Genomic DNA, 15,457 nt, shown 5'->3' on the forward strand with positions numbered 1-15,457 from the left:
AAGAAAAAAAAAAACCATGAAAATGGAAAGCTTAGAAGAAATCCTGGTTCATTCTAAACAATTGCAATGAAGCAAAGCTTAGATCTTTGAAACCATTAAGGTTAGGGAAAGTAGGTTGGTATCTGGATTTTACTAGCCAATGATTTAGTAAAAATTATATGAAAACCAATATTATCTTCCAACTGATCAAGTAATTTTCATGGATTGAGTATAACCCACATATCATTGAGGAATGCACCAACTCATAACCAAAGGGGATTGTTTGGAAAAGATTATACTGTAATATCTTTCAATGGTACAAGATTGCTTATGGTGGGATTGCTGGTCCTACTAGTGATGATAATGTTACCATTATTGTTGTTGTTGTTGTTATTGTTATTGCTATTGTAGAGCATAAAAGTTGCCTGGTCCAGTGTACCTTCTCTGTAAACATAAATCCCATCTTCTTCCTCCAACCGACGGAACTTCTTATCAAAAGGCCGGTCGTGAACTCGATGAAGAGGCATACCCCTGAAATAGAAATAGAAATAGAAAAGAATAATTCAAAAACCCTATAAATCTTAATTGCTCACTAAGTAAACAACATGACCCAAACACCCCTATTTTGGCTGCGCTGGATCCTCCAGCTCCCTCCATGGCTGGAGGAGAGCTGAATTCATTATCATGTGCCCACACAAAATGTAGCAATTGATTAGAATATAGGTCCAATGGCACTCTCGCAAAATTCTCATAAAAAGTGTATAATTATTGTTATAAGGATCTCTTATTATTATTATTCCAAAATATGTATCTTAATTATTGTTATAAGGATCTCTTATTATTATTATTCCAAAATATGTATCTTGCCACATGGACGGATGATGTGTCCATTCCGACCATTGGATAGAAAATACATGGCTTAGATTAGACATGTATCAAATTTCAAAGTCTAATTCAATCTAACACTTTTTATTTATCTTTAAAAATGGATGGTCCAGATTTATCTTATGATATTCCGAAACATCACCTCCTTTTTACATGGAAAAATATTAAGTACCCTAAAAAAAATATTGGCAATAAATTAAGTTACCAACCAGGGCTATTTAGATAGTACAAAACTAATAATAAAGTTGGATACAATCCGACAAAACCAGGCGGGTCTCAGGCCTCAGGTGTAAACTTTTCCTTGGTTCAATACCGTCGGATGAGAACTTCTTGGTAATGTGTGGACCATAGTTTATAGTAGCAATTCTCTCTAATCTCTAAACCATCAAAAGTCAATCCAACCCCCATAGCTTGGACCTCTGTCTTGTTCTGACGAGATTTTGTTCCATGTTAATGTGAAGTAGGCAACATATACCAATTGGTTACGCAACACAAGTGTGGATCTTTATCCCCTCAATTTGTCTGTTCCTCAAATTCCTCAATTCTATCTAATAGGGGGTAAAAATGATCACTCTACCCTCTGCCCGAACACATTGCCCGGATGGGATCCACCTCCATCTATTAGAGGAATTGAGAAAATTAATGGGCAGATAAATTGAGGTGATAATTTTTCCACAAGTGTACCGATGGGGGATCTTTATCCCCTCAATTTGCCAGCTCCTCAATTTCCTCAATTCCATCTAATAGGAGGGTAGAAATGACCACCCTACCCCCTGCTCGAACATACTACCCAGAGTAGGGTCCACCTCACTCTATTAGAGGGAATTGATGAAATTGACTGGCAGACAAATTGAGGTGATATTTTTCCATTAAACATGATATGCATGGTTGTAATCCACTTCATCACCACTAGGTCTTTACTATGGTGGGGCCATAGATGTGATGGTACCCATTTTACACAGTTGAGATCTAGGCCCGCCAAGAGGGAAGTGGCCCATTGGTGAAAAATTATCACATCAATTTGCCTGTCCGTCAATTTCCTCAATTCCCTCAAATAACAGGAGGTTACCTTGATATTGTGGGTTCTTGCAATGGCTTTCTGTGCAAGAGGTGGATCCCATCCGAGCAGTATGTTCAGGTAGGTGATAGGATGACCATTTCCACTGCTATTAGATGAAATTGAGGAAATTGAGGGGTAGGTAAATTGAGGGGATAAAGATCCCTTATCCTATCCTATATTCTGTGTATGGTGGTTATGCACTTTTGTAATCACATTTTTGTGTTGTACCCTCTTACGATGTAACGTAGACCAAATAAAACAAAGTAGGGAGAATGTTTTATGCAAAAAGGGGCTGGAATGACCGCCATGCTCCTATGTATGGCGGAAATTCCGCCCCCTTTTGTGCCATCACGTGTACTCTCATTGGTTGGTGCATGGCCCCTGCATCCCACCCAGAACATAGTGCTCCGAGAAAGCAACTATAGATGTAAGTGTAATCTTACACTACTGTTGTATGATAAAAGGAATTTTCAACTATGCTACATAATACCAATACTATCCCTCCTTACACATGCAAAGAAGGCAAATTTGTATGGGGACAATTGCCCCCAATTATTTTGATTGGAATCGGATCAAAACAGAGAAGAATTGGTAAGAATCGGTCGGATTCGATCACAACCGAGTCTAATCCGAATTGGCCTCGAAAGATATGATTCCGATTATTGGGATTTAATTGGTTAGCTCTCAGTTTCTTTTTCTTTTCTTGGCATACAAACAAACATAGCCTACAAAAAGGAAAATGGAAAAAAAAAAAAAAAAAAAAAAAAAAAAAATTCCCAATCGAGAAAAGATGCATAACCAAATCCCGAGATTCAAATCCAATAGTTAGTAGCTAAACAACCTCTTTGTACATAAAGACCTGTTTTCCGATTCACATTACAAAAACCAAATCTCAACAAAAAAGAATCCAAAGAAACCTACAAAAAGAAGTGCTATTTTTGCCTTTTTGTTCTTACTTATTATTTTCAGTTACTGTCGTACCTCTCAGATATCAGAGTTTCAGAGTTGGTTTTAAGGGGAACTCGTGAATCGTAATTCGATTCCCCGTTGCTAAATTAAAAAGATTTCCAAGATTGCAGAGAATGAACAAAACACAGAGAGATTCATAAACAAATTGAAAGATATCATCAAACATTGTAAGTAAGTAATGAACTACTAAAAAGGAACAATAACAGAGAAAAGCGAGGGAAGGGAAGAATCCAGAAGAAGCAAGAAAGAAATACGGACCTAACGTGGAAAAGATCGGAGATATCACTTCTCCCGAGGAAAAAGGCGACAGCATCGATGAAGGCTCGATACGTGCAGGTGTGTAATCCGTCGATCCTTGGGTAAGGAAGCCTCGGCCGCGGAATCGTCCCCGTTGGAGACCGATTCCGACAACTTTCAGCGGCGCAGTACGCGTATTCCTTCCAGGCACAACCGCTCGCGTTCGACGGAGAAGGCGAGGATGAAACAGGGAGACTGACGAAACCAAGAGTGGCCATTATAGATTCCAGTTCATCATGAGTCATGATGGCCCTGAAAGTCCTTGAATTCCACAGTGCCAGTTTCCGAAGCGATTCTTCCATCACCAAAACAAAGAAAAGGAAAACCTTCGTTTTCAAGAGTTTTGGGGTTGGGAGGAATCAAGAATTTCAGAGAATGAAAGTACAAGAAAGTTAAAAAGGGAAATGAAAGAAAACAGGGAGTTTGAAACTTAAAAAAAAAAGCTTAAAAATAGGGGAGTGGGTTTTGGATTTCTGACTTCTCAGAGAGCAAAGGCCAAAGAGGGTAGGGACGGGGAGTGACGAGTTTTCGTTTCGAAGGGGGTTTCGCTTCAATGTTTCATTAATTTTCCCAAGTCAAATTATTGACCCTTGCTCATTTATATAAAATTACGAAATTATCCCTATTTCTTGTGTATCATGGTGGATCAGTCCCGGCGTTGCCATTTGCCAGTGTTCCTTCTGTGGTACTTTATGAAAGATTCATACTTTTAGAAATCAGAGAGAAGGTCAATGCACAGTCGCATATAGCGATTTAAAGCTTCTTTCTTTAAATTGGGGGTGGGGGTTTTAGTCATTTCCACCCATGCATTATCTCTATCGTAGTTTTTTTCTTCTTAAAATAAATAATAAAAAAATTATTTTGCATGAATTTTTTTTCGCTTTTTTTACATGGAAACAAAGGGAATCAATGGAAATTTTTTTTCCCACGACGTCAAAGTGGGTCTCACAGATTATCCCTCCCCTCCCTGACAACCGATCACATGACTCCTATACAGGGTGAAAATGTGAAATTTAAGCTGTTTTTATCTTAAAAGAATGTGAATCTATCTAGAATGCATTCTAAAAAATGCAAATACCTCCACCCCCACTCATCCAAAAGTCAAAGGCACGACCGTGATAAAAACTAAGGGTGTCAATTGGGTACGGAACCGGGTATTCGATTCGGTTCCAAGTAGTGGCAATGGGATCTAGATCCGGAGCAAGTCCTGGATTGATTCTAGAATGAAATACTCTAACCGATCCTGGTCAGCTCGGATCAGATCTGGTTACAATTCGGTTCTTATCTGGTTACTACATTCGGTAACTATATCCAATTTAAATTCGATTATGCTATTCGGTTCTCGTTCGGTTCTGATATTCAAAAGACGAAGAAGATGAAGCAATAAAGAGAAAAACGGAGAAGATGAAGCGGTGAAGAGAAAGAGGTGAAGAATTGAAGAGTTACAAAAGAAGTCGTAATCATGAAGAAATCTGTATTTAGTAAGACGTAAGGACTAAGAAGTAAGTGAATCAAAGGCTTTAAGACACTAAGGATAAACTATTAAAATTTTAAACCAAATAAACTATTAGGGTTTTAAGTTAACTTTTAAAGTAGTTATTTGGTTCGGATATGGTTAGATCCGTCAGTTTAGTGGGTAGATCGGATGCAAACCAAACAGAATTATAAAGACATTTTCAGATCCATGCCTAGGACGATCAGGATCTGGATTCGGTATTTGGTTCCTGGTTACTCATTGACACCCTTAATTGGATCCTTTCTTATTCTACATTTGCCTTGCAATAGAAATATTTGATTTGTTATTCAATTACTGAAATGACCTTACAGTTAGAACTAAAGGAAAGAGAACACCGAACACACCACATTAGCACCAGCTTTTATTTCTCCTTGAAAAATTGAAGTGAGGGGAGGGGGGAGGGAATAAATCTTTGGGCGTTATGAGAATGAAAGACTTTCCAAAATTACTTGTTGCTTTCATTAGGAAGAGCTGTACAATTAAATTTTCAGAAATTAAAGTTGTGTGATAAGAATTCCTTTAAATGACGAGACATAGAGATAAGAAAAAAGTAAAAACATAATTTCAGTTACAAAATATAATGGAATGATTTAGAAGTTGTGAAGCACTGATCCCACCCGATTTAGATGGATCGATCAATCACCAACATAGATGCTAGTTAATGGCCCCTCCCAGACCGTAAACTGCGATTTGAAAAAGATTTTCCGTTACCGCAAAATTGTGAAAAGATTACATAGAATATATAGATAATTTTTTAGATTTAGTAGATAAGAACGGAAATTTCTACAAGATAAGTAAGTAGGTTTTAAATTTGTAAAAGTAAACTTTCAAAATTGTCCTAAAAATCTGTCTTGCAATTAAAAAAAATAGGGAGGGAAGAAGTACGTAATAAAAGTTGGTTAAAAGACGTTAGGGCAATTTTGGAAGGTTTCTTTTATTTTATTTTAACATGGCCGGCAGGAGTAATAATGAACTTTGGGGATTAAGTAAATCTTTTTTTAAATAGAAACTAGTGGATATAAAAAACAAATTGCGTTGGATGAGCATCTTGTACGTGTCAAGCTCTTAGACTTGAACGATATGCAAAGGCACCCCAAGATGAAGGAATTGTAGAGGAGGATTTTAACTAGTCACCCAGCCAGCCAGCCAGCCAGCCAGACTATGTGAATTAATTCTATATATTCTCTAATTGGGCAGGGGAGAAACAATCGGCAAAATTGTTGGGAGTAGTATATATTCCATTAATTAATGGATACCATCTTTGTCTCTCTGGCGGTGTATTAAAATTTCTATTTAATTAAATATTTGGGGTGTGAGTAGAGTAGAGTAGGAGGAGCCGATCACAAGAACAAGTGTACGTAAGTGTGTGCTGGGTCTAATACCGATCGACGTTCATCATCAGTTCAGTTCAGTTGATAGAGACGACGAGAAGAAATTAAGCAGGGAAGGAGATCGAAGAAGAAAATGGAGATTAGAAATACTTGTAAGGACGATGGCAAAGAAGCGAAGAAGCAGCAACGCATAATAATATTGCAGCAGCACGTAAGGATGATGATGAATCATATCCTCCACCTCCTGCTCCTCCCTCGGGACATTATTTTGAAGATGAGAAATAGTTATAAGGACGATGACAAAGAAGGCGAAGAAGAAGCAACGCCGGATAATGCTGTAGCAGGTAAGGATGATAATGAATCTATCCCGATGATGAATCTCTCCCTCCCTCGGGACATTATTTTGGAGATATTGTGTAGACTTCCCATACAAACTCTCCTCCGATGCTTCAGCGTATGCAAGCGCTGGTCTAGCTTTCGACATGATTCTGATTTCATTTCCCTTCACTTTACTAAATCTATGATGAGACCACCCAGTCTTGTTATTAGACTCTCACCACTAACATATCCACCGAATGACAATGAGATCATGAGTAGTCTAGTTATGGTGACCCCTGCAGTTGCAGTTGCAGTTGCAGGAGAAGTGAGGAGTAGTAGTGATGATCAGTACCACACTACTACTACTACTACTGGAAAACCACACACAATATTAATCACATAGCATTGGGTTTTGAGATGAAAGGGGGTTACCTTGATATTGTGGGTTCTTGCAATGGCTTTCTGTGCTTAGCGGCACGGCAGGGTTTGGGTCCCATCTATCTCTGTAATCCCATTACAAGAGAGAGTATGATGTTGCCCAAATCTGATCTTATTTTGCCCAGAATAAACCACTGCCCCAGCACAGGAGTCCCAGCAATAATAAACAGTGTTGGTTTTGGGTTCGACAGCTTAAGCAATAAATATAAAGTGGTCCGACTTTTTATATTATTTAGATTTTTAGATCTTAAGAATGAAGACGAGAATGGCGATATGGTTATTAAAAGATATTGCGAGATAATTACAGTGGGTGGTGGTGATGATGATCAAGAAGAAGAAAGTTCAAGTTCATCAAGTTCATCAAGTTGCTGGAGAAAGTTAGAAGAGTTCCTCCCCCCAATATTCCTAAGAGATATACATATCTATGGACGAGAGCAGTGTGGGTATAGACTGGAACAATATGAAACACATCCTTTGCTTTTGGATGGAACTCTCTATTGGCTAATTGATAATTTCGGTTACCCCAACAACGGCGAGGGTAAATGGATTCTTGCTTTAGACATCCACAGTGAGAAGTTTTGGACTATCGATTGTTGTCATCCTAGAGAGGGTAGAAAAAGAAGGAGTTTAATCCACATGGATGGGTCTCTTGCCATTATTGATTATGCCGACTGCGGAACAAAGTCATGGTCTGTGGACATATGGTTACTTGATCATCATCAGATCAGGGGTGGCACCAGCACCAGCAGCAGCACCACCAAGGGGGGCTTCTCATTTACTTGCACTACTTACGATATGTCGGGATCAATCCCTTGGGGAAATTGTTTCTCAGTCTTGGCTAAATATGGCCACGATACATTCCTGCTAAGGTTATGGAAGTATGTGAGAGAAATTAAAAAAATTGAGACCTCCCTCATTCTCTATTCTCCGCTGAAGCAGCAGTGTTTATCTGTTTTAGCACCACCTTGGAAAACTGATAGGTTGCTCACAAATTGGATGGTGCCAACCCTCAAATCTCTCAAGGATATCTGCTGCTCATCCATACATGGTTAACTCTCTCGACTCTCGACTCTCGACTCCCTCCCTCTCTCGATCTATTGTGTTTCCTGTCGTCATGTGTTTTCATTATCAATAATGGAGTGCTTTTGATTTTTATGTATGTACGTGCTTAATTTTGTCACAGATATAATTTGGATTATTATGTGGGGTCTGAATTCTTCTCCTCCCCCCCCCCCCCCCCCAACAAACTATCTACGTACAACTAACCTCCTTCATTTGCGTGATTATCTAAAAAATTCCAGATTTTGTGGGATGGAATCAATGTTTTTATAGGGAATGAAATCTTTCCATAATTGATTCCTAATCCAAAACGATAAGATTCCCTTCCTTTTCACTCGCGGACGGATTTGAGGCTAAATCCTTGATCACCTTAAGCAAATCAATGTTTAAATGGAATAAAATATTCCCTTAATTCGGATTCTATAATAAAAAACAGTAAGATCCCTCTTTTTTCTCACCAATTTGAAACCCTAAATCTATGAATCACAACTTGAAAGACTCGGGATCAAGACTAAATATGGATTTTAAAACCCAAAAAACCGGTATGTATTGGATCGGATCGGCCGACCCAACCGAGTTGGATGATCTAGAAAACAATTCAGTTAAACCTTGATGGATCGGTTTAATCTCGGGATCAGCCTCGACCGATACCGATCCGATCCGTTCGATATCGGCCGATCCGATCCAGTAGATTATGAACCATGCATCTCACAGCCCAGACAACCAACAGTCCGAGCACAGCAGAAGTCAATGAACTCGGAGCGTTGGATGTCTGAGTTGTCAGGTGTTGACATCTCCACCTAGCCCTGCCGCACTCCATACTTTTAGGGAATTTTTCCATCCCTTTCCTCCCTGACAAAGAAAATTATATACTCTAGCTAGTTCCTTGCCCAGCCAATTCCCCAGTCCCTCCAAGAAGTGGGGGGAGGATGTGAACCCCACCCGAGTAGAGGTAGGATGGTCATTGAGCCCCAATTGTTAGGGGGACTAGGGATCTAGGCCAGGTAGGAACTGGAGGGGATAAAGATCCCCCTTGACAATCGATCACATGACTCCCATCGGTGTGGCTTTCTCACTTTTCCAATATAGGGTGAAGATGTGAAATTTTAAGTTGTATTATCATTCAAGAGTGTGAAAACTACGTAGAATGTATTCCAAAAATGGATACCAAACAGTCTTAAGATTCTAAAATTTTTATTGACAAAAGGTTATGGGCACAGTCATGTATGTATCAACCGACAACTATGAGATGGACAGAGGGAATATGTAAATACAATCCTTGCAATAGAAAGGCACGACTGTGCATACAAACTGAATCCTTTCTAATTCTACATTTGCCTTGCAATAGAAATATTCCATTTGTTATTCAATCAATTACTGAAATGACCTTACAGTTAGGTTGTGCAAACAATTTGTAATAGATAAATAGAACTACAGGAAAGGGAATACCGAACACACCACCTTATTAGCACCATCTTCTATTTCCCCTTGAAAACTTGAAGTCAAGGGGGAATAAATCTTAGACGTTATGAGAACGAAGGACTTTCAAAATTACCCAGACACGAGCAGCTATAACCCTATTCTCTATTGATAGTGAAACAAATCTCATCTGATCGTGGGCGTAGGCAATTCGCCCGAATCATGTAAATCTTTGTGTTCATTATCTAATTGTTGTTTGTGACTCCCTTTACCCCCTTGGGATCAGCCTCATGGCTTCTATATATGGTTCTCATAGGATCTTATGTTCTTCACATTAATGCATAAATAAAACTAGAATATTAACGTCAATGAGGACCTAATATGCCCTATTATGGACCAGCACAACCCACCATCTTCTGTCCAATGCTATGACTATTTTTCCTCACTTGGCCTATACGACCATATGCCAAGTAATCGTTGTAATTTCTAGACTAAATGTATGGTCATACTGAACTTAACCCCTTAAAAAAGTACTATACATTAAAAACTAAAACTTAGTATACATGGTAAGTTCTAGAATAAATGTATGGTCATGCTGAACTTAATTAACCCGTTAAAAAGTACTATACATTCTAAATGAAAACTTTGACTCATGAATTATGGTGGTGCATTTCCATACAAAAAAAATCCTTCCTTTCATGTATCATGATGAGTTGTCATTTTTAAAATGATTTTTTTTACCGTGAGTTTAAACTTTATTGAATCAACCCTATGGTCAATTCTGAATTAAACTCGTCGTTAAATCTAGACTAACTTTAGTTGCCTTTGAAACTTAAGAGTCTGTGATTTCAAAAACTACATGTGTACACTAAAATTAAGGAAATTAAAATTGCTATTAATCTTTATTTTTGAATTACAAACTGAATATTGCATATCTTAAACATTAACTTTGAGCATTCAATGATTTACATAGTCCCATATGATAAAGAGCAAGGATTTAATTATGGAATTAAGAGAAAGGTTGTATTATTCCTAGTGTAGACGTGAGGGAGCATTTGATTGTTAATACAATCCCCTTAAACTGAGAATTGGGAACTAAATATTTTATTAAGAAAAAAAATCATTAAAAATATGCATATCAATCCACCTACTGGGTCCAAGCAAAAATATCAATACGGAAATTCTATTTAGAGAATTTAACGTCAGGCCCGGAAATTGTCCTCCATTTTGCGGGCCACAGATGAACAAGTCTTAGGCCAATGGATTAAGATAGTACTACCGTAATTCTACACATAAATTCTAAAAAGGATTGTATTTTTATTCTTAAAAATTTCTTAATTTGGGATGAAAAAAGGTTTCCAAAATTATTTGAAAATGACTTATTAATATGTTATTCTCAAAAACTATGATTGTTTTTGCACATTTTCAATTATACATATGGGGAAAGTTTTCATACACGGCTGTGTAAGCCGTGTTTGTGAGAAGGTAGGAGTTTCAAGGCATTAATTAATGGGTGGGGGGTTTATGACTTTTCCAACTCTTTGTGAGAGGGGACACCACCGTGCATGCTTACATGGTTGTGTATGAAAACTTCACCCTATACATCCTAAAATGACAAGACTTATTTTTACTGAAAAAAATATATATTACATAAGGACAAAATTTTCCTCCTCCATCTTAGGGTTTACAAACCCCTCTTAGGGTTTTTGTTTGTTATAAAATGCCCTCCTGTTACCTATTCTCAAACTCTCCCGTCCCTCGATGACTAGGATCCCATGAGCGGTGGGAAACTCGATCCATTCTATGAGGAACAAAGAGTAAGATTACAAATTATTTGACAAAACTTCAAGACATATCAATAAGAAAAGGCGAAAGGTTTTTCCTTCACCAAAAGACAATGAAGAATTCTTAAGTGTCATCACTAAATTCCTATCACTTACTTACAAAGTCAAAATACCCTCCCCTTCAGCACTCTAATGGAACCGATGCTGCGATGCCCACGGTGAAGGAGGTGAAGGGAAACCCGATCCATAAGAAAATCCCATACATAAAGTTGATCCAACAATCTTATAGAAATCAATGGCTTGAAAGTAAAATGCGATCCCAAATTCTACCTATCAATCTTTTTTAGCAAGGTGATGGTTCAGATCAATTGATGAGGGCATCACTAGTTTGAATATTATTGGGCTCCACTTTTGAAGGGTCACTCACTACTAATATATTTTTCAAGGTTTATCAAACAGAGACTCAACATTACAAAAGATGCTTATTTAGCCACCTAATTTCTTTGCAATATTTAACTAAAAACTATGCATCCAAAAGTGATTATATTCTTGACAAACAAAAACAAAAGTGATTATATTTTTTTCCGTTTACTCAAAGAAAAAAAAAGTGATTATATTTTTGACCGCATGACCTAAAATTAATCAGTCATATTCTGTTTGTAATTTATTTTTCCTAATCTAGGGCCCATAGGCCAAGTACAGAGGAGGGGTGGAGGAGAGAAGACCCAGACTCCATAGGTCAACAGACAAAGGGAAAGGCTCAGAAGCCAACATCAGAGGTGGAGGTCTCAAACTCAAGACATGCCTGGTGGTCGCTGCTTCGACAAGCAGCACCTAACCAACTGCGCTCAACAGTTGTTGGGTTCATGTTGGGTTGTCAATGGATCAAATTTGATATGAATCTGATCTGAATTTGATTTAACAAGGGCTTAAGGTTAAGGGTTTGATCCGATCCATTAGGTAATGATCCGACAAATAAACGAATCAAATCTGGATACACATTGATCCGATCACAATTATTTATTTTGCTTTTAATTTTGTCAACATTTTATATAGTAATGTGTAATTTTTAGAATCAAATCACCTCAGATTTTTAATCTAGTTCGGCTTGGATCAGGTATGCCAACTTTGACAGACACCCCAAAAAAAACCAAAAAATCGATCCAACACGACTAATGAACTTATAACAATCAAATTACACAAAATCTACTCAGCCCAAAATTGACTCCACCTCAAATCGGATTTTTATCGCCCCAGTACTTGATCCCCCATTGCACCTCAAATGCTTCCTGGGAGATCAACACGTGCTTATTGTCAATCCGACGGCCACTTTTGAAAAACCAAATTCCAAAAAAAAAACCTAATACCCTTTTCCTATTTCTCTCTCCAACTTTGCCTCTTTCCTGCCAATCTCTCTCTTCTCTCACAACGAAGGTTCTTCGTCTTCACTCGAACGCTTGTCGGAGAAGCCGCCGCAAACAGCAACCAGCAACCAGAAGCCGTCTCTTGATGCTGCGAAGACGTCGAGGATAAACAGACTCTCTCTCTATCTAGAGCACTCTTACGCCGACGCAAGAACACGAGACGGAGAACCCTCACTTGCGGAGTACCCTCTCTTCTGAAGACCTCTCCCTCTCTCCGCCGAAGCACCATCAACTGCTGCAAAGAAGGTATTAGGGTTTGCTGCCTCTCCCACACTCTTTCCCCTGTTTTTTTTTTCTTTTCATCTCCGGCAAAATCAGAGGAGTAGCCGTTGGAATTTTTTTTTCTTAACTTGGATTATATGTAAGTTGTGCCTTCTATTTTATTAGTTTTACTTGTAATGGAAATGATTTATAAGCCCATTAACGGCAAAATCAGAGGAGTCGCTTATTGTTGTGAACAAATTTGATAAGAACATATATTGTTTGGAGGCATGTTTCACTAAAATGCAGTCTTTTTAATTTAGAATCCTCACCTTCATTATCAGCATTTCATTAGCATTGATTTTCTCCAAAGATATCGAATCTGAAACAAAGCAAATTATTCAAGGTACGATCGTTGATAAACAACAAGATCTAAAAGACAAAGGTTAGAACAGATCGAAGTACAACTTCAATCTGTTCATGGGGCTTCCTTTATGGACTTAATATGCTATGTCAATCTCCCTAATAAGTTCGTCGACCATTTATTTCATTGTTCTATCTCTTGATAGTTCCATAAGAAACAACTGGTAATTCGTTGTACTTGTAGGTTGTAGTAAAACTCTATGATTTTTAAGGGTTTAATGAAACTTGATCGATCTTTAAGGACAAAGGAAGATTGGAACTCTTCAAAGACAGATGCAATTAGGGCTGCAACAAGGACGGGTTGGACTGGGCTTTATAGAACCCTAGCCCAACCCTAAGTCCCCTTAGCTGGGCCCAGGCCCGACCTGACCCGACCCTCACTCAAGGCCAAAAAAATCCAACCCTGACTCTCCCTCAGGGTCCGATCGGGTTGACCCTGATCATGGGGAGAGAGAAAGAAATGCATGGACTGAAGAGAGAGAACATTATCAATTTTACATACACACTTATTGTCTTCATATATAATATATTATATAAAAAAATGTGGGTGGTGTGTAAAGTTTATAATATATATATTATATCAATATTTATTTTATAATATAATTTAAATCAGGGCCAGGCCGGGTTGGGCCAAGCTTAGCCCGAAGCCTCAACCCGAACCCGAACCCGAACCCGAACCCGAACCCGAACCCGACCTTGATTCAGGACCAGAAATTTTCAATTCTGACTCGCACTCAAGATCAAATATCTCAACCCAGGCCTTGTTCGGACTCAGTACGAGTTCGGGCCGACAGGGCCAAACCTGCACTCCTAGATGCAACATAATGTTCCAAGCCCCGTGTGTGTGATTGTGTGAAATTCAATATGGCACACGACATTCATCAGTTTCCAGATTTAAGATATGATTTGTAATAGAATGAGATTCTAATTAATTACAATTGAAAAACACGTTCCAATGCCATAATGGGTTTTTCCTGGAAATTTACAAACAACTATAATTATTAAAAAAAAAAAAACCTATAAAAAGACAACTTAAAAGCTAAGGGTTAACCGCAAATAATAACAAAAGTGGTTGGGAGTGTCATTGTCAGGAGTGTCATTGTCGAGAGTGTCATTGTCACGCCAACTAGATCCCTCCCGAATTGAAATTCTTTAAAAGGAGGCCATTGGACCCTTGATTCAATTCATTCTCTCAAAGTCTCTCAATCCCGTCCCCCTACCCGATCCTTACCAGGCAAAATTTCTTCGGTCTCCCCGTTTCTTCGGGCTGGAAGGCATACACCAACAACCGAATTACCCGTGATAAGGTGCCGAGACTGCCTTATCCAAGGGTTGACGCCCTACATCCATTCACATATCGAGCCTTCTTGGACGCCATGCGGCCACTTGTCAACGTGGAAATCTCTCAAATATTGGTAATTCGGTATTTCTTCCACCCTCTTCTTTTTTCTTCCTTCTCTTTTTTCACTAGAAGTTGTTTACTTATTTCAGGGCTAGGCCTATTAATCGAGACCGTGATCAGGAATTTGACTCTAAGTTAACTCCGGTGGCCCAAAGGGAAAAGGAAGGGATCGTTGGGGAGTTGTATTATCGAAAGGATACCCTGGAGAAAAGAACCATAGCAGCATAGAGAGTTGACAATAGCAGTATTGGCAACAATGGCAGTACCGACAGCAACACCACCAGTAACAACACCCGCAGCAGTACCACCGGTAACAACACCCTCGACCCCGGGAAAAGATCATACTGTAATATCCTTTAAAGGTACAAAATTGTTAATGGTGGAACTGCTGATCCAACTAGTGATGTTAATGGTACCGTTGTTGAAATTTGTCTCTGCCAAATTTAGACTCAAAATATTAATACAGACGAACTTGATGGTATGGTATATTAATCAGATTGATTAAATGCATGTGTATAGGTGGCAGCAATTGATTTGTATTGAACACTGACGTGCTGATGAGACAGTTATTTTAGGCCACATCATATATATTGAAGGCAATAAATGGAACATGACATGGGTACCTATATATATTTATATCATAATAATGTTTTTTTTTTTTGGGGTTCAAAATATGTCATAATAATGTTTGTTTGTTTGTTTGTTTTTCAAAGACTATTATGTAAAAGAACAGAACAATATTAATTATAATTATACAGTTATTAATGTGAATTTTCATGTATTAGAAATGATGGGTTTTGACGGGTCCAACTTAGCTTTTTTTTCTTTTATAAATAACGAATCTTCTTATATTTAGATTTTTTTTTTTTTTTTTGGATAGATTCTGTAAAAGTAAAGTTGGACCCGTCAAAGCCCATCATTTCTAATACTTGAAAATTCACATTAATAATTG

At 38.2% G+C, this 15,457-nt stretch overlaps 1 protein-coding gene across 1 annotated transcript; it reads right to left on the reverse strand.

The window, feature by feature from the left end:
- Positions 1-257: 257 nt before the first annotated feature.
- On the reverse strand, positions 258-3,523 carry LOC122659968. Its single transcript, XM_043855134.1, has 2 exons — positions 3,152-3,523; positions 258-510 (listed from the first exon to the last, which is right to left on the reverse strand). The coding sequence occupies exons 1-2, from the start codon at positions 3,490-3,492 to the stop codon at positions 273-275; spliced, it is 579 nt and encodes a 192-aa protein (XP_043711069.1). The 5' UTR covers positions 3,493-3,523; the 3' UTR covers positions 258-272.
- Positions 3,524-15,457: the final 11,934 nt, after the last annotated feature.

The sequence above is a fragment of the Telopea speciosissima genome, chromosome 4 (assembly GCF_018873765.1).
Source record: "Telopea speciosissima isolate NSW1024214 ecotype Mountain lineage chromosome 4, Tspe_v1, whole genome shotgun sequence".
Lineage (NCBI taxonomy): Eukaryota > Viridiplantae > Streptophyta > Magnoliopsida > Proteales > Proteaceae > Telopea > Telopea speciosissima.

What these genes read in the sequence shown, in the direction of transcription:
- LOC122659968 (XM_043855134.1), bottom strand. Translation starts at nt 3,492, where the DNA reads ATGGAAGAATCGCTTCGGAAACTGGCACTGTGGAATTCAAGGACTTTC. An exon ending in TCCGATCTTTTCCACGTTAG is followed by an intron (nt 511 to 3,151) that starts GTCCGTATTTCT and finishes TTTCTATTTCAG; the next exon opens with GGGTATGCCTCTTCATCGAG.